At 33.5% G+C, this 25,207-nt stretch overlaps 4 protein-coding genes across 6 annotated transcripts; 2 read left to right on the top strand and 2 right to left on the bottom strand.

The window, feature by feature from the left end:
- Positions 1-275: 275 nt before the first annotated feature.
- Positions 276-1,790, bottom strand: SYP112 (syntaxin of plants 112). Its single transcript, XM_022277429.2, has 2 exons — positions 1,377-1,790; positions 276-1,298 (listed from the first exon to the last, which is right to left on the bottom strand). The coding sequence occupies exon 2, from the start codon at positions 1,293-1,295 to the stop codon at positions 381-383; it is 915 nt and encodes a 304-aa protein (XP_022133121.1). The 5' UTR covers positions 1,296-1,298; positions 1,377-1,790; the 3' UTR covers positions 276-380.
- A 1,510-nt stretch (positions 1,791-3,300) lies between these two features.
- Positions 3,301-5,817, bottom strand: LOC111005983 (alpha/beta-Hydrolases superfamily protein). The gene is made up of 4 exons (XM_022277714.2): positions 4,948-5,817; positions 4,745-4,847; positions 3,984-4,192; positions 3,301-3,869 (listed from the first exon to the last, which is right to left on the bottom strand). Exons 1-4 carry the CDS (start codon positions 5,628-5,630, stop codon positions 3,617-3,619), a joined length of 1,248 nt encoding a protein of 415 aa, XP_022133406.1. The 5' UTR covers positions 5,631-5,817; the 3' UTR covers positions 3,301-3,616.
- A 5,588-nt stretch (positions 5,818-11,405) lies between these two features.
- On the top strand, positions 11,406-15,549 carry LOC111005686 (uncharacterized). The gene is made up of 12 exons (XM_022277287.2): positions 11,406-11,809; positions 11,939-13,244; positions 13,356-13,466; positions 13,569-13,601; positions 13,709-13,886; positions 13,972-14,153; positions 14,276-14,412; positions 14,498-14,593; positions 14,715-14,784; positions 14,881-14,955; positions 15,048-15,099; positions 15,193-15,549. Exons 1-12 carry the CDS (start codon positions 11,736-11,738, stop codon positions 15,255-15,257), a joined length of 2,379 nt encoding a protein of 792 aa, XP_022132979.1. The 5' UTR covers positions 11,406-11,735; the 3' UTR covers positions 15,258-15,549.
- A 1,238-nt stretch (positions 15,550-16,787) lies between these two features.
- Positions 16,788-20,092, top strand: PPA2 (pyrophosphorylase 2). 3 transcript variants are annotated; one of them, XM_022277501.2, is made up of 9 exons: positions 16,788-17,020; positions 17,747-17,894; positions 18,060-18,088; positions 18,437-18,502; positions 18,993-19,100; positions 19,189-19,254; positions 19,439-19,559; positions 19,664-19,745; positions 19,835-20,092. In XM_022277501.2, the coding sequence occupies exons 2-9, from the start codon at positions 17,765-17,767 to the stop codon at positions 19,875-19,877; spliced, it is 645 nt and encodes a 214-aa protein (XP_022133193.1). In that variant the 5' UTR covers positions 16,788-17,020; positions 17,747-17,764; the 3' UTR covers positions 19,878-20,092. The 3 variants fall into 3 exon arrangements, with proteins under 3 accessions (XP_022133193.1, XP_022133192.1, XP_022133191.1); XM_022277500.1 differs by having other exon boundaries at positions 16,791-17,020; positions 17,759-17,894; XM_022277499.2 differs by lacking the exon at positions 16,788-17,020 and adding an exon at positions 17,047-17,382 and having other exon boundaries at positions 17,759-17,894.
- Positions 20,093-25,207: the final 5,115 nt, after the last annotated feature.

Consider the following 25,207-nt stretch of genomic DNA (forward strand, 5'->3'; position numbering starts at 1 on the left):
ATAAAATTCCATTGGATAGCAATTTCATTTTTAGTATGATGTTCCTAACATTTATGATTATTTTCTCACCGTTTTTTTTTTTCAATTAGTCAAACTCTATACCGTGCTTTTCAACTAAGTTATAAGTCAATGTTTTTCGATTCTTTAGTCTCTAGTAGAGGCATCAATACCAACTTAGTTAGTTCGCTCTTTATTTGACTACATATCTTAATTTGCTAGTTTCTCAATTTGATGGGAAGGCTTTTCTTCCTTGGAATCTTGTGATTAAGTTGAAGTTATTTCACAATATTCAATCTTTTGTATTATAAGTAAAGAAAAACCAAAAACAACGTGGTGACCACAAAATTCTCAATTTATGAGTTGAAGTCTGAGAGAGAATTCTAAGAAACCAACATAGCAATGATGCAAACAAGCAATATAACGAAAATCACACCCCAAACCCAATACACCCATTTCTTGTTCTTCCTCTTCATCTGATTCGCATAGTAAAGGCTGCAAGTTCCGCCATTGATGAGCTTCCCACCTCTCGCCACATTCTCTTCAATATCCTCCATCTTCTCCCCCTGACTCTCCACCAAAATCGCCATGTCCAGAAACACCTGGTGAAGCTTATTCAAACTCTTCTCAATATCCATCACCGACTCGTGCCTGACTCGCTCCCCCAACTCGGACTCTGTTCTTAATTTTCCCCCAAACGATTCCAGTTTCACACTCCCGGACATTATCTTCTCCATCACTTCTTCGCTCGGCTGCTCCCCGATCGCCGCGAAATATCTTCTCCTCAGATCCTCCTTGTGGTCCGCCACCACTTTCTCCCGCAACAACTGGAAATCGTTCATCATCTCTCGGAGTTTCACTCTCAATCCGCTCGTGACGGAGCTTCTCGTCCGATCGACGGTGGTGCCTTCGCCGTACGCGACGGAGATCAGGCGGTTCGCGGCGTTGGATTGGTCGAGAGAGGCCAATTTCTCTCTGAGCAGTTTTGCCCTTCGGAGGATCGAGACCATATCGGAGTCGATTCGGTCTCTCAGGCCGCGGAGGATTTTGGCGTTGTGAGTCGATTTCGCCTCTTCGTTCAGTTTCCGAAGATCGGTTAAGAGATTGGTGGTCTCTTCCATTTCGGTCTTGATTTCGTCGACTTGTCGGAAAAACAGAGACAGGTTCTGTTCTTCTGTAGGGTTGAGTTCTTGGCCGCCGGATTCAATGTCGAAGCCAGCGGCGGAGTCTCCGTCCCTCTGCGCCTGCTTCTTCAATTCCACATAACTTAAGAACGATTTCGTCATCAAATCGTTCATCTTCTGCAAAAAGAATACTGTTCTTGAGAACATTCAAGATTCCATTCCAAAAGATTTGAGGCACAAACAAAGAGAACGTACCTCGTGTGTGGGGGATGATTAGCCGGAGCAAATACGAGGAAGAAACTCTAGGGTTTGGAAATTTGAGATTTGAGAAGAGAGCGAGGGATGGTGATGGAGATTTGAGAGTAAATTTGGTGAGAGGGTTTAAAAATGGGATTGAAATTTGAAATTTGGTTTTACAATGGTGAAGTAGAAGTAGCCGTTGTTGTTTGGGAAGACAGTTACTCCACCATGATCGATCGGGCGGTTACGGCAGACGTGCACTGCAGCCGGGAGATTAAAACGACGACCACACTGCCACTCTCAAATTTATTTTCAATTTAATTTTTCTTTTTAAGAATTGTTTTGGAATTAATTCAAACTTGAATTATAAATTGAGTCCATGAATTATTTAACTTGTCTTATAATTGTAATATGGTTTTTCAAACAAAAAAAAAGAAAAAAAAAAAACATAATTCAATCAAGTACTCAAATTCTATTGTAATTCAACCTTCAGGCGAAAATTCAAATCTCCGATAAATGTGTCTTAATCAATTTAAGTGGATTGTTATTACAATAACTTGGATACTATCCTGAAAAACAAGGTTAAAATTTCAAAACTTTAGTTTGTTTGAAAAGTTTTGAAAAAATATGTTTCATTTACTATTTTTCTAGAGCAATTATTTGAAAATTGATCATTATTTTTTTTGAACTGATAGAAGTTTCTATATATATATATATATTATTTTTGTTGACTATTTTTTAAACCACGACAATTCAAGAATATTTTATGAATAAGACATTTATTATTATCTCAAAAGTTAAAAGGTTGGATCTCACTATGTAATTTGTTTTTTTTAGTACAACAAATGCGAGGGTAGAAGTTTGAACCTACAACTTTCAAGAGAATGAGCAAGATACCTTAACCGATAAACTATGCTTATATTGGACAGCCCTACCATTTTTGAAATAAAGGAAAAAAATGTATTTTTTAAATCATAATTTGTGACAAATTTCATGACGTAGCTACCATTTCAATTCTTTAAAATGAGGTCTAACAAAACAATTTTTGAAAATAAATTTTAGAACGAGTTTGAAAATAAATTTTTTTAGTACAAATTTGAAAATAATTTAGCAAACAGTGCATAATTAGTTAATTTTGAGACAACCCAAATGAAATGGTTAAATATTATACTTACAAATTTAATTTAAAATCATCATTAAATTCTTATAGTTGGTGTATTTTCTTTAAATCAATTGAGTTATATTCAAATTTGCATGGTTGATGGGTGTATTTCGAATTCTATTTTGTATCAATTTTTCCTATTAGAAAACATGTAAGACGTTATTAAACTTTGTCACAACCATTCAATTTTAAAAGATTATTTTATATATTAATTCTGTTATTCTCTTTTTAACCTCGTATATCTCATTTAAGTCTATTTGTAATAGTCGTCATTTCAATCTTTTCCGTGGGTAAAATTTTGGTTGTTTTGTTTTTGTGATATTTGCAAATCCAGATTGTTGTTACTCTATTTACAATCAATTTGACTTACTTGACCATATATGCAAGCGTCCAAATGAATAAATAAATAAAATCTTTAAAATTGAAATGAACTCCATTAGAAAAAGATAGCACTTTTCAAATGATTCATTCAACTAAATTAAAAGTACATGATATTTTTTTCGTGATTTAAATAGTGAAAATAATCAACAATCACTTTATATGAAAAATATATATACTAATTCTTGACATAGAGTATAGATAGTTTATTCAATTAGAGTAACAACTTTATTCTATTTTTCAATACTTGTATGTATTGAAAATGAAAAATATTAGCCAAAACGAACCTAGTTTAACGGTAATTGGTATATACCTCCACCTCTGAGGCGCTAATTGGTCTACATATAGATTTAGATTTTGTGATCTAACATTAAAATTTTAACACATAGGTGATAGAAATGCATAAAGAGAAGTATTTTTTATGTTATTTAAGAAAATAATAAACTGTCGAATTTTTTCAGTGATATATCAGTATTTCTAAACCAAGTATTGTTGTTTGAAAAATAACCTCTGAAATTGGGCGTCTCTTCTCACCCCTATTATGGAGCTTCCTGTTATGGAGCTTTAGCTGATCCATTTATTTGAACCCTGACGTTGAACCTAAAAAAAAAAAAAAACAAGAAAAGTTAATTATTTCCCTAATGAAGTGATCTCACTCCTTCCGGATCTTCATCCAAACACTCCCTCATCTGGATTTATGGAAAATCCACAGCAACTATGCAGAAAAAGACTCGTTCAAGAACTTGTGAAGCTGCGATGAGTATATATCAGGGTATGCTCTGTAATGGTCAACATGTGGCGAAGAACCGAAGTTGTATGACAAAACCTTCCTTCCTGTCTTCTTCCTCTTCTCGATAAGTAGCTCGATCGACTCGAATGGCACAACTTTGTCCCCTGCGCTGTACAGATAAAGCTCAGGATACAAGGGCTGGTTCTCTGTAAGAACTGAAACAAGCTTCTTCAATCTCCTGCAAGGAAATGGTCAGTTCTCAACAATTGATATGTATCGATATAATATGAGTATGGCCGTTTGATCTTCACATGAATATGGATCGATTTCTAGAAATAATCAGATAACTTACTCGTCGACATATGGCAACTTCAGAGCGACTGAGAAAAACTTCTCCAGTGTTGATAGAGTAAAGGTTTCCAATACAAGAGGTTTCTTGTCTATAGTTTTGGGCTCACTCACTTCTTTTTGTGCTTCCTTAATTTCCTCTCCATTAACCATAGTAGATGCAGACGAACTATTTTTCTTGAGAATGGCTGCAGAAAATCCAGCTGCCCAAACCTGCGAGGGTCGTCAAGATGATATCAGCATCTCTCTTCCACTTTGAATGGGAATAAAAAATGGAAAGAAAAACAGATTGGATAAGAGCAAGCAAGAAATTATCTTATTGCTATGGAGGTTCAGAAACATTTAAAACAAAATATAACAATGTAAGTTATCTAACTGGTTGTCTGCATATGTTCCCATAGTTTATGGCATCAAAAATATAACCAAGATTTGTGGTTCGCAGCTATTTAGAAGCCTTGGAAAACTGAGCGAAGAACAAAACTTCAAGGTATACAATGACTACATTCTGATATAAACAATTTTGGATCCAAAGAAAGAAAGAGAGAGAGAGCATCAAAGTGACAGATTGAAATTGAGATTCATATTTTAGTAACCAGTTCCTACTATACTTTTAACAAATGGGTTTCTTCATTATGATGTAAACTACTGTGATGAATGAAAGTTCCTTGATATGCTGATGTTTGACCCAGTAAACAATTTAGAACTCTTCAGATCAAATATATTATCGTGCAGCAGAGTTCCAAAATTTCTATAGCTATCAGTTACCTGAGGATTCAATGGCTCACCTCCTCCAGAATCAACAATGCACCCTTTGATCTTCTCTAACAAATCCTTCCGCCCCAGCAAAATTTCAAGAATGGATCCATATCTGAAAGAAGAAGAACCAAACAAAGTTAATTCTAGGTCGAAATTGAAGTCTCAGAAGGAATTCCAATAGGATACCGATAACATAATTCAATTCAACCTACACAAACCATCCCGTGTTGCTAAAAGTGTGGAAAATCAGGCACCGATCTTTATCACTCTCCTTCCCGTCCGATAACCAAGAAATGAGCTCCTCCGCCAAATCCGAAATCCGCTGCTCAACTCTCCGACTCAACGCGAACCAAAGAAACTCTCTCGGATCAACCACAAACGTCAGGGCGTTGATACCCCTAGCATTGTACCACTCCACGTACCTCCTCAGATGCTTAGTCTTCGCCCCGAGCCAACCTAGCAACACGACGGTTGCCGCTCGCTTTTCGCCCCCCAAAACCCCCACGTTTCCACCGATTGCACTCTCCGAAGCTCGATTCCATGTCCAGGCGCTGCCGTTTGGGTCGGATAGAGACGAATTGAAATGATTAGGCGCGAATTGAGAGCCTAGAGATTGTAATGAGGGAAGAGAAGAGAGAAAATCAGAAGGGCTGGAGCCGAGAGAAGAGGAAGAAGATCCAAAGGGCGAGGAGCAGCCGTGAGAAAGATTGATTGAGAGCGAGATTTTGGAAACCGATCCGTTTTGAGGAGTGGGAGGGAAATAGGTTGAAGATTGCCGGAAAATTGCGCTCCGATTGGATTCGGAAGATGAAAGGAGGCGCGAAGGAGGAAGTGTGTTGGAGAAGAGGCGGCGATTGAGAACATAGGGGCGGAATGCCCTGACCGGAGCTTCCATGGTGGAACTTCCGGTAACAAATTTGAGAAGATTAAGTGCTCCTCCAAATTTTCCGGCCAACGACACGGCCAGTTTCCGAAATTTCTGGCCGGAGTCGGGAGAGAGAATTTCCCGGAAAAGCCAGATTGAGTGCCCGAAGCTCGAAGGGTTTTTTTTTCTCACTCTTGTGACGTGTCACCTATGTTATTAAAATTCAATCTTTAATTTCGTCAATTATGATTGTAGGTTGAAATGTTGGATAATTAATTAGTTAGGTTAAAATACTATTTTATTAAGTATTTACTTTTGGATTAATTAGCTTTTATTAATTTATTAAATTGTGTTTTAAAAATTAATTAGTTATTTGTCTTCTTTTTTTTTTAAGGTTAATTGGCCACTTTTAATATTTTACCAGTAATGACACAAATGAAATTTCATAATAAAACTTTAAAATTTGGCTCCTGTATTTTACTTTTGCAAAAACTGATGCTTCTCAATATGTGCTAAGTAAACAACTTAACGCGTATTTTTAAAATTTTTACGTTTTTTTCCTAAAAGTAGTAGGCATAAAATGAAAGAAAATTTTGTTTTGATTTCTTAGTTGAGTCATGAAGAAATATATTAACAAAGAAAAAATGCAAGTGTGTCATCTTCGAGCTCTTATTTATGTAATTAAATATTTTCTATAAATACACTTATTAAAATTACATGGAAAAAAACTAAAAGATGAAGTTTATACCAAATAATCTCACTAAAATATAAGAAAATGCAAGACATTAACTAAAGGATAAAAATATACCAAATTAAAAAATAAGGCTCATGTTTTGGTAGGAAAAAATAATAAAGAAGGTAAGAAATAGCTCTTTATATAGCTGTAGAAAATAAAAAAAAAATTACAAATTTTTGAAATTTTATTATTAATTATAATTAAAAATAATGCATAACTTTTTTTTAATTAATTTATAGAAACAACAAACAAAATCTCACGTGGTCAAATTTTGACATTATTGAATAATAACAACAACAAAATAACCCTGCATTGTTATCCAATAAATAACCCATTTTTTTAATGATTATGAGAAGATTAATTTGAGAGAAAATTGATGAGACAAAATCCCGAAGAGGGAGGGTTTGTTAGTTGGAGTATTTCGAGAGATCAAGAAATTTATATTTTAATGTTAAAATTGTGTTCAAAATAATAGTAAAAAAAATTATAATAAAATAGTAAAATTAGCATAAAAATTGTACCCCTTTGTTACTCAATAATTAACTAATTTTTATGATTATGAGAAGATTCATTTTTTTAGAAATTTGATGAGACAAAATAGTAGAGAGAGTGTGAGTTGGAGGAGTACTATATAAGAGATAGATTTATGCTCCAATTACAAAATTGACTTCAAAATAATGATGAAGAAATTTATAATAAAAAGATAAAATTGATATAAAAAATTTATCCTATTCTATTATATATGATTTGCAGCTTTTTGAATATTATCTTAATAATATAACTTTATTTCCTGCGTCATTGAACTAAGAAGGGTTTTAGCTTCATCATAATTAAGTTTGCTGCATCAATTATCTTTGGTCCTCAATTAAAAAACAAAAAAACAAACGTTGGTTATGGTCCCTCTATTATCGATTAATATTCATTCAAAATAAGAAAAAGAAAAAGAATATATATATATATATATATATATATATATATATATCACTATATTTTCAACCAAGGGATATTGAATTATGTTCGTGCCATTGATAATAATTAATGGTGATACATTGATTAGATTATAAGAGAAGAGATTCATCAAAAAAATTTAAAAATGAAGTATTATCCATGGGATGTGTTTGGGAGTGATGATAGAATTAGTGGTTTTGAAAAAAGAGATTTTAGAGTAATTGATTTTCCAAAATTACTGATACTTTAAAAATAAATTTAAAATGATTTTAAGTTTTCCTAAAATCAATTCTCTAGTTCGCAATGAAAAAGTAAGTGATTTTGACATCACTGAAACACACCCTTAATCTATTTGATACATTGTCAACTTATAAGTAATCTCACGGATTTTAAGAGTAGAGTGTCATATATGCATAATTAAAAATTAGTTACTTCATTGAGATAGACCTTCTTTTAAATTTCAAAGATATATTAGATGCAAACTTTAAATATAGTAGATGTATTGTATAACTTCTTTTTTTTCCCTTTTATAAACACTTAGACATTTTTTTATTTGAAAAATTTATTAAATACAAATTATTTATAACCAACGAACATAACTGAGCGGTAATTATCATATATCTCCAATTAAAAAATGTGAGTTCGATCCCACTTCACATATTGTACTAAAAAATATGCAAATTATTTAAGTACAGAACCAAACATCCACGAAGGCGTAAATTAAAATTCAGATATATTAAGTAATTGTAAAGAATTAATCTTGACCACGAATATCTGACGATTTATCTTTTGAGAAAATAATTAAAAGATTTGTCTAAAAATAAGAGAAGACTTGGTTTACGTAGGAAGACCATGCATGTTCCTTTGAATCTTTTGGCCAATTTAATAAACTTGACTCTTTCAAATTGCAGCTTAATTATAGTTTCAACGTGATTCTTATAACTTTAAATATAATGTTTATGGTTAGAGCTTCATTTTAACTAATACTTACCATTTTAAAGTTTACAATTTAATATCATATAATTTAGTTAAACTTCACCAATCGTTTTTATCTTTGTCATTATAAATTGAGACTCTTTCAATGTACATGTGACAATGAGTTGATGTTTTCTTAAATTTTTTTTTTTTTTTTAGCTAACTTTGTTAATGGACTATATTAGAATTTTTTGTGAAGTAAAATATATCAAAGAAATTGGTTAGCTTTTTAGACAGGTAAAAGGACAACTTTATAGGTTTAAATCAAACCATATACATCAAATTAGAGTCAAAACGAACATTGCTCAACAGTAATTAACATATACTTAGTTAGAGGTCGTTGAGTTCGGTCGCCACATGATCTGTTGCAGTAAAAGTTAAACTAAAGTTCTAATACATTCAAGAAAAAAAAAGGTTACCGGTGCCTAGTTCAATAACTTTCACTTCTTTTGTCTGCGCTGATAGAAGCCAAAACGCGTGCCCACGCGTTTTGGTTCGACTCTTTTTCGCCTATTTATATCAGATTCTCACTCGGTTTTAATTTCATTTTTTTCTTCAATTCTCAGCCAAAGCCTCTCGGTCTTCCGCCATTGCCCGTTGCCCCAAAATGGCCGCCGTGTCTTCTCTTGCTCCTCGCCGGATTCCAAAACGCGGCCAAATCCTCCGCCGTGTTGTTAAAAAGTTGTTCTTCATCTTTCTCTGTTCCGTCGACCGGAATTCTCCTCCACCGCCCTGACGAACAGATTATTTCTCACTCTGAGGTTCAAAGTGCCGTCTTCTGCCTTCTCTGATTTTTAATTCATGTGGTTAAATTATCGCTTTGCTCCAAGCCTAGTTTTTACCCTTTAAAAAGTTCGATAAATTTTTAAACTCCGCATTTTTTTTCATGAATTATTTGAAAATTTTCAAAGTTTGTAGTACTTTTTTATTTTCTTATATTATTTTATTGTATTCCCAAATTGTACGTTCACTTCTTTTGTTTTCTTTTACATGTAATGTTGAAGAAGCTGAGTTGATTAATTAGTAAAATATATTTTGAAATCATATGGTGTTTGATACAGTCGGAAAACTATAAAGATTATATTTTCTTAGAAAATCACATAAAAGAAAAAAGTGGAGTATGATAGTGCTGTTGATCTAGTTTCCACGTTGACCAACCGTCGTTTTCATTAAAAAGAAATAATACCATTAAGGTTTACATCATACCACAATCATAATCCATAAAGAAAAATAATTATCTCCATTTAGTGACGAGATAATCCTCAATTATTGGAGAGATTTTGTCTATTGTAATTGCTATCTTATTATTAATAGTTGCAAATTAGATTAAAAAAACACCTTTTATTGTGTGAGCATTTCATTTACATAAAGTTACTTTGGTATGAATTTATGTTATTAATTAGTTAACAAAGGCAGGATAGATAATTAAACTATCCATAGTTGATTTTATTTAATGAACTATGTTTCGGTTGATGATTTTTTTAGTTAGATTTGGTTGCATGTTTTTTTTTATTGAATTTAGACATCTTTATTACAAAATTATAACTTTTTTTTTTTACTTGGCTATGGTTTAGTTTAGACGTTTTTTTTTTCTAGTTTTTTTTTTTAATGAATTATATATTTTCTATACGTTTGAGGTTTAATTCAATTCAGATAAAAGTTGATTCGGTACAGATAAAGGGTAAATTTGGTTTTTCGTTTTAAGACTAAACTATCAAAGTTGACGACCAAGGGATTAGAAAAAATGTTCCAATTTTATTTTTTAGTTTATTACTTTATTTTAAGTTAAAAAAAATATACAACCAGTTCTATCGTTTGGGCCACTTTCATTGCAAGTGAGGATATTTTGGTTTGGTAGCTAAGCTTTTTATGATAATTTTTTTTCCGGAAATAAAAAATAAAACAAAACCTAAATGACAAATTCCACCACGTGCCAAAAAGATTTAGTGCAATTTGCTAGTGACAAATTGACAAGTATTATTTTGGATTGTTTTTAAAAGTTACTTTCGAAAAGTACTGTGTGAAATGTGCATTACTTCAACATATATTAATTTCTTTATTTTAATGGTGAAATTTTTTTATTTACCACCTCTACTCTTTTTACGATTTATGATTTAAACTTCCCACATTTAAAGACGCATTGTGATAATAATTTGATTTAAAAAATATATATTTATTTACTAATACTTTTTTGTTTTATATAAATAATTTTTTAAAATATTAATCAAATATTAAAAATTTAAGAATAGTTTGTAAAGTATTGTTATTAAATTTTGAAATTTCGCTCAGTTTTGAAACCAATACTTGTTTTGTTTACTTTAGGCTATCCCAATGTCATTAAATGGGTCTGGATTTATTTGGAGTAAAACTTCAATAATATCAATTTAACATTGTTCCATGAGTTAAAAGATGTATATATATTATATTGAAAAGTTATAGGTTCCAATCGTACATTCTCGCATTTTATATATATATATATATATAAAAAAAAAACCCAATGCCCTCTTTGATAAATAAAGGTTCAAATTGATTTTTTAAATTTTTATAATGAGAAAATTGCACCTTGTAAAAATTAACCATTCAAAAAGAAAGTAAGAGAGAAGAGAGGAATTAACTCATCAAATATTAGGGTTAAAACATAATTTTACCTCTTTCAAATAATGGTATGTTTGAATTCTCATGTATATTATATGTAAGGTTTTTTAGTAATGAGAATGATACGGATAGGTTAAACATTCCACCTGTAGAGAATAAATAAGATGTATTAACTACTGGATTATGCTCTATCGATATATATATTTATAACGTAAAATAATAGATCCACAACTTTTAATATGTGATTGATACCGTTTTAAACTTTAAAAAGTGTCCAATAAATATTCTATCAACTCTGTATTAAATATTATTGAACATAATTTGTGTGTTTAAATATTTTTGTTTGGGATGGCAAGAAATATAAACAAAATCCCGTTGGTAAGAGGAAGAGGCAATCACGGTATATAGCCTTTTAAAGGCAAAAGCAAAGTTACGAGTTTTATATCAACGTTACCATTTAACATATATCTCCGGTTAAAACATGATGGGTCCAATCTCAATCATAAAGAAAACTGAATAATACGTTTCTTAAAATTAAAAAATAAAAAAGGTACCGCTGTCAGAAAGAAAGAAAAAAGAGAAAAAACAGGATATCAAGTGGAGCGAGAAGATGAAACACCATGAACGCCTGGAGTAGAAGAAGGCTTTACGACTGTTCTCCGTTCATTACCAATGGCCGCCATTATTTCTGTGCACAACTCTCTCGTAGAGCTCGAACTTTGCCGTATTTCACATTCTGCAGCCGCAGCCACCATGGCCAAGGAGGATAAAGACAATATCTGGAGATATCGGCAAAGACAAAGCCTAACACCTTCCTTTCTCGAAGCCCGTCTTAGAAATTTCAGGAAAACACACAGCAAATTTGATAGCTGTTTGTAATCATGCACCAGTTTCCCTATTTTGTCTTCTCCGGTTCCAAGAATTATTGTCATCGTCGCCATCGACGAATAACATAGTAAGCATCGATTTCTTGGACTCGAGCATCCATACAATTTTGCAGGAGTTGAATTTCACTTCAAATACCATTCTCTTTGTTCCCCTCATCTTTCTTCTATAATTTTTGTTTTTTGCATCGCTCATTCAGTGGCACGAGATTCTTATATTTCCCAATTGCTCAAATCGTTCGGCGAAGACCGCGACGCTCTGAATTAGGGTTTCGCATCGCTCATGCAATTCGCCCGAGTCAAATGAGTCCAGCTTTGAACCTAATGAAGCAGAGGAAGGATGGATATGAACCGTCTGATACAGAGACAGAATGGCAAGAAAGCCCTTGGAATGACCCTAAGGAGAAGAAAATTGTCCTGGATTACGATAATCGACGAACAGGGTCGGCAGTATCCAAGAAATTCAGTGCGGCGGCGAATGTTTCTCCTCCTGGTTTAAGAAGGAACGGTGGCAGAACACCTTACAGGCCAGCCAAAGACGACAGTGCTCTTGTGATGCTTCAGAGAAACATCAGCCCCATGTCGAGAGCAGAAAGAAGAAGACACGAATCTCCATTTAAAGCGGCGGCAGAGGACATCGGAAGATCTAGCATGAGGGCAAGAAAAGATGAAAAGTTGACTTATACTCATGGAGGTAACAAAATTAGTCAAAAACCAAGCTACAATAGGCGATCAGCGACTGCTCCAAGGTTGAGGATGAGGGATGAACAACCGAATACTGTTAATAATTTATCTCAAAGAAGGGAGAGAGCAGCTCCATCCTTGCAGGTGAACTACTCCATACAGCAGCAAAGGGATGTTTCCCAGGTGAACTCTATGTCAGTTGGGGAGATGAATGAAATGATTGCAGATGGGAGGATTTATGGAGGTCCCACTTTTAATGAACCGGTGGTTGAAAGCACGGGGTCGATCTCACCGGGTGATATATTCTTTTCACGGGATAGCTTGGCCATTGGAATGAATAACAATGTCTCAGCAAAGAGAAATGCCTTCTTGAACTACACAAGTCCAAAGCCTAAATTCATGTCTAAAAAGAATGGTGATACTTATAATCAAGTAAATGCTAATGTCGACCTCAATGGTAGAGGGATTTCATCTTCTGGAACTACCACGACCAATAGTGCTGCTGTAAGTAGAGAAAATAGTTATAGAATTAGCACTGAAAGTAGTAAGATCAGTGATGTGAGTGGAAGGACGAGTGAAAGTACAAGAAGGTTTATAGCCAGTAGAAGAAAGAAGAAGAATGAGTTGTGGTTTTCATGTATGAGGAACGGGACTTGCAGGACAACAAAATCGCCTGAAAAACGACCACTCGATGAAGCTTCATTCATTGAAAAGGCTAATGTTGTCGAATACTTGAGACCCTTCTGGGCGGATCAGCATCAACCGGTTTCCTTAAATGGGTTCACTTTCCATAAGCATGAGGCCCAACTTCTCAAGCAATTAGTAAGTTTTCTCAGGCAGGATGGATTCTTTAATTTACTCCTGCACACTTCAACTAGATCCCATACTTGTGCATAGTTTTGTTTTTACACTTAGATTTCAATATATTGTTAGGTTTCACAAGACAGTTTTCCCCACATTCTGATCAAGGGTCCACACGGATCTGGCAAACGACTGCTAATGATGGCTCTTCTACGTGAGATATATGGTGATTCATGTTCGAATGTATGTCTTCCATTGTTGCAACTGCTGTAGGACATTAGAAAAATCTTCTTTCTTTGACACGGGCATTGATTGAGTTGGTTGCCTCATTGTGTATCTTTTCAGGTTTCTCATGATTTGCGGTATTTCCAGATCCAGGTAACTATGAATATATAGTATAATATTGGACACGTTCTTTCTCATTATAATGAGCAGAAAGTTTAAACAGAAAGCAAGTCTCGGAGCTCATTGTGGTATCATAACAGGAAAGAAAGGCGACGCAAGTTGTTGTTCCATTAACATCAAGTGCTCACCATGTGGAACTTAATTTAAGCTCAGAAGTAAATGTTAAATATGCTTTGCTGGGATTGGCCAAAGAAATAGGCAGCGAGTATTCGATTAATGTGGAAGCAAGAAATGTCAATCCGAAGGCAAATTTCAAAGGTCCACTTTCAAGATGATTTTTATGATGAAACTTAATGAACTCATAAACCTAACACTGATCTGACTTCGATATTCTTAATTCCAGTGATAGTTCTTTTAGATGTAGACAAAGCATCTGAGGATACTCAACACTTGCTTAGGTGGATTATGGATGGCTATAAGGATGCCTGCAAAGTGGTACTCTGCTGCGAAGACGACACAGGCATCCTTGAATCGGTGATAAGCCGTTGCAAAGTTATCAAAATTAACCCTCCGGTAAATCATGAAGTAAGCACTATCTTGTTTCTGGTCTCCATTACTTCTCAGCGTGCTCCAATATGATAGAAGATTGATGTTTTGAAATTATCATGTTAAATTCATTGTTTTTGGGCTATTCTCCAACTTCCCAGATCATGGAGTTACTAATCCAAATAGCAGAGAAGGAAGAATTTGACCTGCCCATGAACTTTGCTTCTAAGATTGCTAGTAAAGCAAAGCAGGACCTGAGAAAAGCAATCATGGCACTTGAAGCATGCAAGGCACACAAGTTAGAGTTTGACACAACAGCATTTAAGTACTCAAATAGACCTTTTCCATCATCCTTAAGAACTAATAAAATTTCCCTTTTACAGTTATCCATTTGCTGATGACCAGCCAATCCCTATTGGATGGGAAGAGCCCGTGGTAGAACTTGCAGCACAAATTCTCGAAGATCCATCAAATTCAAGGTAACTCTATTTTCCTTATTGGTATATGTGGTTGGGGAAGGTGAAACAAGCTGAACTTTGAGATTATTCTCTAGCAAACTCTCTATTTGGGGTATCTCTAACTCTCCTATGTTATTATCAGATTACATCTAGTAAAAGAAAAGATTCAGAAGCTTCTCCTTGATTCGGTTCATCCGAAACTAATTCTCCAGGTTCTGCATTTAGCACGTCTGTTGTTGGGTTTTTTCGTAAAACATCCATACTACTATCTTCTGAATAAGAGTTGTGTCCCTGTCCCCAATTTGCAGAAGTTTGTGGAACAATTTCTGAAAAGAATTGAGCTGAGGTCAAGGAGGGAACTTTATTACTGGCATGCTTATTATGTTAGTTCAATCTGCTTCACTTTTTCCATTTTCTTTTCCTACTCAAGACATTGTTTGGCAAGTTTGATAACTGGGGGCTGTATCATTTGCAGAACAAAAAACTCCCAACTGAGACTGGAACAAGTGCTTTACCCAAATTGGAAGGTAAATTATAATTATATATTTTATTATTGTCAAACTTACAACATACAAAATCTGACAAAACTCGTTCAAGTTTTGACAAATTTATTCATGCAGAATTTGTAGCGAAGTTCATGAGCATGTACAGGAAGAGCTCCACCAACTTCGTTTATGATCGATAAAAATGTTGATATTGATGCAAACTTTTGAAAGGTTTACTGTAATTCACATGATTGTGTTGCAGAAAAAGGAGGAAGAAAGGAAACCACAATTTGATAATGATAAAACTTAGATGCTTTAATGGTAAGGATGTATTTCCTTTGTACCACCCCCACCACTGAAAAAAATTGATCATTGAAAGATGGACATATGAAAGAAGAGAGAAAGTAGAATAAATGGCTATCAATTTTTTAGTGGCTGTAATTCGGAAGATACCTATTTTTCCGATGACCACTTAAATATTATCATTTTCTACCTCATCGGCTTACAATAATTATTTTCCATTGTTATGATTTTCTTCAAAATAAATAACAATCATGATATGGACTTGTCAATTAATTTATACATTTCTTACATGAAAAAAAAAGACAAGAATAACTGAAGTTCATTTATATGTAACAGTAATTATTTTTACTTGATATCATTTTAAAGAGAGAGACAATAATTTGAATTGTGTTGTATGTATGTATTCTAAACTATTAATGTTAATTAAAGATAATTTTTTAGTACAACATATGGAGGTGAAGAATCGAAGTCACAATCTCATGGTTGGAGATATATGTTAATTATCGTCAAGTTATGTTCATTTTGGCCATTACGATTGGCTTGTTTAGCAAATTTTAGGTTCTGGTATCGTATAGTTATGAAAAAATAAAATGAAATAAATTGAGGATTTGAAGTATTCAAAATTATTGTAATGTGATTTAACTAATTTTATATCAATAGTTTACTTCACCCGGTTAAAAATATATTTAGTTGATGCATTTTCATTAAATATTCTAAATTTTATAAATAGTTGTTTGGAGTTTAAATTTTATAACAATTTAATCACTAAAATTTTAGTATATATCGATTTAATTCTTGTAGTCTACAATTTTTTTAATAATTTAATTCTTATAATGGCAAAATCTGTTAGGTTGTACAGTAAGCTTATTATATAGAAACCTAAAAAACTAGTTATTGTAACTAAATTATTACAAAATTTAAAGATTGAATCATTACCGTTTTAGTTAATTAAGGGTTCCTTCAGTCAATACAAACCGTTTACGGGACCAAATATATTAATCTAAATAATAAAATTTAAAATATTAAACTGAACGGTCGAGATTTTAGAAAATTAGTCCACCCTTTATTGAACCGACGAAATTATTATTTTCTTTTGAAAAGTGACAAAAATTATTTACAAAAAAACAAAAGCAAATAAATATGCCTCGGATACCAGTGGATATACCACTGGCCGCCCACGGAGCGCATCAACCCCAAGCAGGACAGAATCAGGTACGTTGATGTGACGTGTACTCGTTCTTCCGTGGCAAGATTCTATTGGTTGGCAGACAGATTCAGTGCAGCCAAGGAACAAAGACGTAATGCTTTGTGCTACGTGGAGAGATCCTATTGGGCCTTCATCGTCCATCCGTACCCCCACCCCCACAATTACGTTACTCAGATCCTCTCGCAGTTCTTCCAAAAATTCCAAATTGGAAGACTGAAAACAGAGCTTTGACACGAGTCTTCATCCTCGACCGTGGGATTGACTCCGGTAATATCCAACGACCAAGATTGACTCTGCGGCTTCGCCCATCGCCCTCCCAAAATTCTCTCCTCCTCCTGTTTCCGAATAGAATCTGTTTTGCCACTATATTTGCTGTGCTCCCATCGCTTTTGTGTGTCCGAAAATTGAATTCAAGCTTAATCTCGACGCAGCTACTGCTCTGCTAGTAACTGAGTGAGTTTTTTTCCTCTAATCGTTCAATGTTTCTGATGTTTCTCCCTTCACTCTGTTTTCTTTCATTTGTTTCGGAGCTATTTCTGATTGTATTGTAATTTGTAAGCTGTAGCGATTCAGTGCATGCCCTCTGTGCCAAACCCATTTCGCCTCATTCTGTATTTGGAGGAACTGATATTCTTTCTTTCTGTTTTCCTTTGTGGGTTTAATTTGACTCGGTTACTGTGCTTCGGCGCTGCTGTGGTTTAGTGTTTACTCTATCTTTATGTTTCGCATGTGGGTTATGAGCTTCAATGCTTGAGCCCATGGGGAAGAAAAACAGAGCTCATGTATCTCGGGAAGGGGGAGGACAGAAAAGAAGGGTAGTTTCTGCTTTTGTCCATTTCTTATGTACTTTTTTCCTTCTCCAACTGGGCAATATATTCCCGACTGGGAAGAACTTTCTTGAGTATTCCAGTTCCCGTTTCTTCCAGATTTGTCTGCTTTTTCCTCTTCTATATATAATTGCACATCCTTTTGCGTATATGATACTGGTCTGCTTTCGTTGGATTTAATTTTATTGTAATTTGTTAGGATTTGATTAGTTGGGAATAATTTCATAACCTTTATGTTCCTCTCTGATTTTTTGGTTGTGGTGTTTTTTTTTCTCTTTCCATCTTTCCATTTCAATGACTCAAACTTGTATTGTCTAGTAACAAAATCAAAATCATCTTCACATATACGAAGCTATTGTGCCAGGTGAATATGGAAAACACTGGTGGAGAAGGAAACTCCGCAAATATAGGGTTCCCTAGGATTAGTCTCAATGAAAGAATTCTTTCTTCGATGTCCCGAAGATCTGTTGCTGCTCACCCTTGGCACGACTTGGAGATTGGTATGTGAACCTTTTTTTTTCCTTTTAAATGATAGTCTGCTACTGAATGTATGTGGTCTTTTAGCTTTGTATCCTACATGCTTAAAGTTATCTAATTCTTGAGGTTGTCTGTATCATATATCTGCATTACATCTTGAGTAATAATGGTCAATTTTGTGATTTCAGGACCGGGTGCACCGACGATTTTCAATTGTGTAAGGTTTTTGGGTTTACTTAAGGCTTACACCGCTAATTGTCAAAAAAATTTCAAAGAAATTTTGTTGGAAGGTGTCAAAGAGATTGGTTCTTTGAGCTAATTGTTCAGAGAAGGAAACGGTATCTGCATGCATTCTCAATAGTTCATGGAAATAGGACATTCTTCTGTTTCATTAAGGGAGTTCCCAACTAGATTTTATCCGCTCTTTTTTTTCCCCCTTTCAAATATAGTTGATGGGAAAATGGCAATTGACTTGAGGTTTATAAAATGAGTAGTCTATTATATTAATATATATTCTATCACTTTCAAATCCAAACTCCATCTGAGTATTGCTATTATGTGACAGGTTGTCGAAATTAGCAAAGGCAGCAAAGTCAAATATGAGCTTGACAAGGCCAGTGGCCTTATAAAAGTGTGATGACCAACCCTTTTACTGTTCTTTTCTTTTATACTGAATCTATGCAGCAATGTTACAAAAGAAGTATTATAAAACTTGCGTGGTTACATTGTTTCGAGTTCTTGAGTATGATGGTCTCTCATTTAGAAGTTTGAGGGAAGTATAGATGTCTTCAATTTTTCTTCTAATGAAGAAATTTCCAAAAATCTTTGATCTTTGCATATATAGAATGATAGTCTGATTCATAACACCATAGATCACACCCTTGAGGCTTGTTGCTTGGATATTAACTCTTCTTGACTATCAAATATTTTAATTTGTAATTAGTCTCATGATTGTATTTGGCAATTATGCACAATGGGGTATATTGACATTCTTGCATTCTAATTTAATTCAATTTTTCCTTACTGCAGTCATGTTATGTTATCATATCATATATGTATACTTTGTCGATTTGTTATAGAGAAGAATGAAGATGACTGATATATAAAATTTGTGAAAATAGGTAGACCGCGTTCTTTACTCATCAGTTGTTTACCCACACAATTACGGTTTCATCCCACGTACGATTTGTGAAGACAGTGATCCTATGGACGTTCTGGTACTGATGCAGGTAGCATCCAATGAAGTCAAGTGCATTGTCTCTTTGTACAACTTCTTATCTTTGTTGACTGTTGTTCTTCTCTTTGTATTTGGTGCAGGAGCCTGTGCTACCTGGATCTTTCCTCCGAGCTCGTGCGATTGGATTGATGCCCATGATTGATCAAGTATATATATAACCCTTTTTTCTTAAATCAGTTCATGATTTTTTATGTTCGACGAAACAACTATCTTCCAACAACGGCACCGTGTTTCTTCTGCTTTCTCTACCCATGATTTCTTTTCCCCTCTTACCTACACATGATTTAGTCTTTAGAGGGGATGCTTACTATAGCATTTACCATCCTGCAGGGAGAAAGGGATGACAAAATCATAGCAGTATGTGCCGATGACCCTGAGTTTCGCCACTATAAGGACATCAAGGAGATTCCCCCACACCGGCTGGCTGAAATTCGCCGATTCTTTGAGGACTGTATCCACTTCAATGCATTTTCTTTAGAATCTCTATCACTTTTTCTTCATACTTGTGTTTGTTTCACATGCTGTTTTTCCTTGACATCCCTTGAACCTAAAAAGACAAGAAGAACGAGAACAAGAAAGTCGATGTCGAAGACTTTCTTCCAGCTGAGGCCGCCATTGATGCTATCAAGTACTCCATGTAAGCCCCCATGTTTCTTTTCTGATTGGCAAAGTTTGAGGACTTACATTTCCTTTCCATTTAAACTCACTCATGATTTCCATTTGTAGGGACTTGTATGCTGCCTATATAGTTGAAAGCTTGAGGCAGTAAGTTTTTTCTTTTTCAATGCAATAAGAGACTGGCTGTTAAGCACCAATTAGCAGCATAATTAATGAGGCTTCTGGGTTACTTATAAACTTGTTGCCTCATCCTTAACCCTTCAACTGTCAATTTTTTACTTCTAAAGATGTATAAGTGGAAGACTTGTGTATACTGCCTTTCCATATGCAATATATTTTATCCAAATTGAAGCTTGTTCTGTTTTATGAGCTGTGTCATAATATTGGTTTTTGAAGATTTGTCTATAAATAATGGATAGAGACTAAAGATGGGGATATGATAATTTTAATATTAAAGACTAGATTTTGTCATCTTTATGTGGGTTCTTTTTAGGGATATTAACCTATGATTAAAGGGTCATTGTCTCTAGATCAGCTTTGAAAAGAAAAGGGCTCTGTGTGTAATAACTGATCACCAAATGTCAAACTTGTCAGAAAAAATGATTGAGTTGAATGTCAAGATCACTTCATCTAAGGAATTTGAGGGAAAATGTTGATATTATTGTTTACCAAATTCAGATAAGCTATTTTTAGTTTTATTAGAGTTTATCAAACACCAATTTTTTTTAGATTTTACCCATTCATCATGATATCAACATAGAAAATCTCATAATCCAACTAGGGATGTACAGACACAACCTTGAAAAGGGATTTGGTCGATCAAAAGACGTCGATTTGTCGATTTTATAGACAGTTAAGTCGGAGTCGTGTAAAGTTAGTTGATTGGAGTAGCTGGAATGAAGCTTTCAACTAACTTATTAAATAAATAAATAAATGTGACTATTGTTCGTGTTGAGTCATAAATAGTATTCCGAAAATGAAGTTTGAAAAGTGCTTAATTAATATATATTTTTTAATACTTACTTAATATATAATTTTTAATACTTTTTCGGAAGACGAAGGGGCAATTGCCGAGAAAGAAAACTACACAATAGCTAAACGGGGCATGGTGGCCCTAGATAAATCTGTCATCAGCAATGGATATAACCCTCCAGGAGGTTTTTCACAAATATGAACCCCAAGAGGGCGTCGACAGGCTCTGATAGCTAACCAGTCTGCATAGTAATTGGCCTCTCTATAGATATGCTTAATCGAAACATTCCAATTCTGATCCATCAGCTGTTTTTTTAATACTTTGATACTCATTAAATATAAAATGTAATTACCAACATGAACATAGCTCAGCCGTAATTGATATGCACTCTCTCCTCTCCTCTTCGTTGAACCATACCCAACTATCTTCGACCAAGTAAAATTGAATGATCAATTTGTAGTGTCGACTGGAGTCCAAAACTGACACCAACCGACCAATATCCAGCCCTAATTCAAACTCTTACAACCTCACTTCCTCGTAATCTTCTCTTTAGAAAACGTGCTAATTTCGAATATTTCAACAACCAAAAAAAAAAATCAGAATCAACCCATTGTCATGCTATAAGTGGGCCTCAATTCGGCCCAATTGTGGGATTTGGACAATATCCGTCGGTGGCAGACTTTGTCCAGTGGCCCAACAAAAAACACACAAAAAAAAAGTCAGTTTCAAGCTTGTTCCAATGATTATTGCACCTTTAATCCCAACACAGCCTGCTATTTTTTTTTTTTTTATGCTGCTATTATTTGAATTAATCATTCCACATTAAAAAAAAAAACTTAATAATGTTATCCTCTTCATCTTTAAGCAACCACCTTCTTCCCCAATCCAATATATAATTTTTATATTACATCATAATACCAAATTTACAAAATGATGTAATATTTGGAAGATATACATGGTTATTGGACAGCTCAAAAACAACCAAATCCCATTCAATTCCATGATTGGGGAAGCTGACAAGATTGGATTAAGATTGAATTGACTATAATTTTCAAGTTAATTAAACCATAAATAATTTTTTAAAAATACATACTACAAAAGTAGCCGAACTGAGCTTGCATATATGGACAGGTTAAAGCTGCAGCATAAGTTTGACCAGTTTTCTTTGAAATTTCAAAATCCTCTCTTTGCCTCTTCCTCCCACTCATTCTATTTAATTCCATTTGTGGGCCCAAATCAAATTCTCTCCCTACTCTCTCTTTTTTTTTTTATTCTTCTGCATTATCTTAAAAATAGTACTAATGTAATTATTGAGCTACGTGATACATAAAAAATTTAAATGTCGATAAAAGGTAAGGTCTAAATTTTATATAATATATTAAATTAACAAATAAACCTATCTCGTTTTCAAATAAGTTTAAAATTCTCATTACTAATATCATATCCATCTGAGTGATATTTTATTTATTTTTTCTTACATCTTGTCGCTTGTTTTACGATATAATAAAATGTTGATTCACTCTTTGTGTCGATGTTATGAAAACGTCAAGAACAATGATATAGTTTATTTGATTCTAGATGTATGAGATTACATCTTTAGAATTGAAAAATTAATTAAATTCATGTGGTTAAGAAATGAATGATGACACATTCAGCTTTAGGCTAAGATGTGATTGTCATAAAGTGGCCAACAAACACAAGGGCCCATCATCCCATGTAGCATATAGCTCAGCTTCATGTCTCCTCTCTCACTTTTTGCTTTTTTTTTCTCTCTCTCTTTTTGGAATTATTTTTTGGTGGGTGATTTGAATGAAGCTTGTACAAAACAAAAGCTACAAGATTTTCAAAAATTCCATGGCCATGTATGGGTGTTTTGTCTTTGTAGAATGTATACATCTGCCATCAATTTTATGATATGGGAATTGTGCTTCAATGGGAAGCTTATAATAATACAACTTCCAACTCAAGGAACATTTTTTTTTTTATTTGAAAACATTGCCAATTTAAATAAGGATGAAAAATTGAACCTGCCCATGAGTTATGGTTTAAATAGGAGAGATTCTTCAAAATGCATATATTTAATTCAAATTCATTTTTGTCCTTTTAGCACACAATTGTCGATTTGTACACAATTTGATAAATAAGATATTTCCATACTATTATTTTATTTCTCGAAATCAATGTTGTGTGGTTTACGCTAGTAGATTCTTATACATGAGTTCGTTGTCTATACCGACCGCTGCAATGTAACCAGTGTAGGATTTGAACTTGAGATTTTAAGGAAAGTAGTACCTCAAAATCCCTATTACTCAGAAGAAATCCATTCCTATGATTGGTGATTTGATTTCTCACACCATTTATGTTTTTTTTTCTCTCCGCACTCTTTGTTGTTATATGCAATTATTTTTTATTTTTTCGGTTGATTATCTATTCACAAACAGCCCACAAGTTAACAAATTCAAAAACATTATAAACTAAAAGACATGTGTTTTCAATATAATATCATTGTATTGCATTGATAGGATTCTCACCCTAAAAAGATGCAAACATTGGGAGATTGACCAATTTTTATAATGCAATTTTGCTGAAGGGCTTCTCTTTAAAAGAATAAACATTGAAATTAAAGGTAGAAGAGTGATGAACACTTTAGGGAAATTTTGGATATATAGAGAATTAAAGGAGAGAGATTATATGGAAAAGTAATTAAAAGAAAAGAATAAGATAGTGTCAGTTGTGTAATGTGTGTTTGGTAAGTAATTAAAAACTAAAGATTTCTATGATTCCTTCCACATTAATAAAATATATTATTGTTCACAAACTTTTTCCTTCACTCCATAGTTTCATCAAAAGTGAGATTTCCCCACTCTCTTCACAATATAATATATACCAAAGTTCTGGTCATTCTTTCTTCTTCTTCATATTATCTTATTCTGAATCTCTTATGATTCTATTTGGTTTTGCCTTTTCATTTTATATGCTTTTGTACTTTCACCCATGGTGTTTGATTATGGTCTCCATTATTTAAGAGCGTATTATTCATAAATTTTCGAAGCTTAAAATGTCATTTTAGGTTCTATAACCTCTGTTTGGATTTATTTTGGATTATTTCCTTTTAACTTTGGTACATTATAGTTCGTTTTGGCCCTTTCATTTTATTTGTTATCATATTTTTTCAATTACAATTTCAACACGATACTTATATTTATTGAAATGTAACTATAACTTTATATTAAATGATTTTTTTTGTTGTTTGTAGAACTTGTGTTAAAATTTTGCAAACACGGATCGAAATTTAATTTAAAAAAATTAAAGATGATTCATTTATTGGCTTGTTCATATTCTAGCTTGGTTAAGCTAAGATTTTCAATGTTAGAAATTCAATCTAAATTATAGAGATTAAATTATTAAGGGTCCGTTTGGTAACGTTTCCCGTTATTGTTCTCGTTTTTAATTTTATTAAGGAACTTAAACATTTGACAACTATTTGTATCTGTTGTTTCTCATTTTTTTAAAATATTCTCGTAATTGTATAGAAATTTTAGAAACAATAACAAATTAATTGTTTATTGCTCTCATTTCCAATTTTTTCCAAAACATAAATAAAAACAATGGTTTGTCGTTATTGAACCTATGGATGTTGGGGCCATGAAATTCTATTATTTTTTTATTAAAAATGAGAAACATAAACAATAAACCAAAACGCCACCAAATGGATCCTAAAAAAACCAAAATGTTACGAAGAGCCAAAATACATGTATTTTTATTTTTCACAAAACGTTTGAATCAGTATATAGCACTAAGTCATAATTCAAACAATAAAAATAAACAAATAGACGTTATTTTTCAAGTCAAAGCGAATATAATTAAGCAATAATTAACATATATCTCAAATCAAGAGATCGGGAATTTGGATTAAAAAAAAACATTATTTTCAACGTAATCTCTCTCTATATATATATTTTGACAGCAATAAAGCGGTAGTTTTAGGATATTGATATGTGAGAGAGAGAGAGAGCGAAATGAAAATGATTGGGCATCTTATCAGAACCTTAGGCATTCAAATTTGTCTCCATTTTGGTTTCTTATCAATTATTTGATATTGTGAAATTGATTGATCAAAATTGGGTAATAAAATATATTAAAATCCAAAATGGAATGGAAGTAACTAATTTGTAATTTTGTATTTTATGGACGTAAATGGATCACAGTTGGGAGTGGTTAAGCTACAGATTTTGTCCTCGTCTTCTATCCTGACCGGTTTACCCGCTCCCCCGTTTCCTTCATATTCCCGTCTCCTCTCTTACCTTCTTCTGCGTCTCCGGGACCAGCCGGTCTCCGGTTCTCTCTGTAGCAATTAGCATTAATATTTTCAGTTTCGGTTTCTTAAACAAATATCCACAGATGCCATTTCCGCAATATTCCAGTTTTCACAAGCCCTTTCTCGTCATTCTACATTTTATTTTCTTTTTAAAAAAATAAAAGAATTTTTGTTTCCTTTTTCCTTCGTC

The sequence above is a fragment of the Momordica charantia genome, assembly GCF_013281855.1.
Source record: "Momordica charantia cultivar OHB3-1 chromosome 1 unlocalized genomic scaffold, Mcharantia_2.0 BLBB01000001.1, whole genome shotgun sequence".
Lineage (NCBI taxonomy): Eukaryota > Viridiplantae > Streptophyta > Magnoliopsida > Cucurbitales > Cucurbitaceae > Momordica > Momordica charantia.

Bases quoted from the DNA above. Each gene is read 5' to 3' on its own strand.
- LOC111005983 (XM_022277714.2), bottom strand. From the start codon at position 5,630: ATGGAAGCTCCGGTCAGGGCATTCCGCCCCTATGTTCTCAATCGCCGC. The intron at 4,193-4,744 runs GTAACTGATAGC...CGACCCTCGCAG, and splicing joins GTGAGCCATTGAATCCTCAG to GTTTGGGCAGCTGGATTTTC. The intron at 3,870-3,983 runs GTAAGTTATCTG...ATTTCCTTGCAG, and splicing joins AAGTTGCCATATGTCGACGA to GAGATTGAAGAAGCTTGTTT.
- LOC111005686 (XM_022277287.2), top strand. From the start codon at position 11,736: ATGCACCAGTTTCCCTATTTTGTCTTCTCCGGTTCCAAGAATTATTGT. The intron at 14,154-14,275 runs GTAAGCACTATC...CCAACTTCCCAG, and splicing joins ACCCTCCGGTAAATCATGAA to ATCATGGAGTTACTAATCCA. The intron at 15,100-15,192 runs GTAAATTATAAT...TTATTCATGCAG, and splicing joins TGCTTTACCCAAATTGGAAG to AATTTGTAGCGAAGTTCATG.
- PPA2 (XM_022277499.2), top strand. From the start codon at position 17,314: ATGCTTGAGCCCATGGGGAAGAAAAACAGAGCTCATGTATCTCGGGAA. The intron at 18,503-18,992 runs GTGTGATGACCA...TTGTGAAAATAG, and splicing joins AGGCCAGTGGCCTTATAAAA to GTAGACCGCGTTCTTTACTC. The intron at 19,746-19,834 runs GTAAGCCCCCAT...TTCCATTTGTAG, and splicing joins GATGCTATCAAGTACTCCAT to GGACTTGTATGCTGCCTATA.
- SYP112 (XM_022277429.2), bottom strand. From the start codon at position 1,295: ATGAACGATTTGATGACGAAATCGTTCTTAAGTTATGTGGAATTGAAG.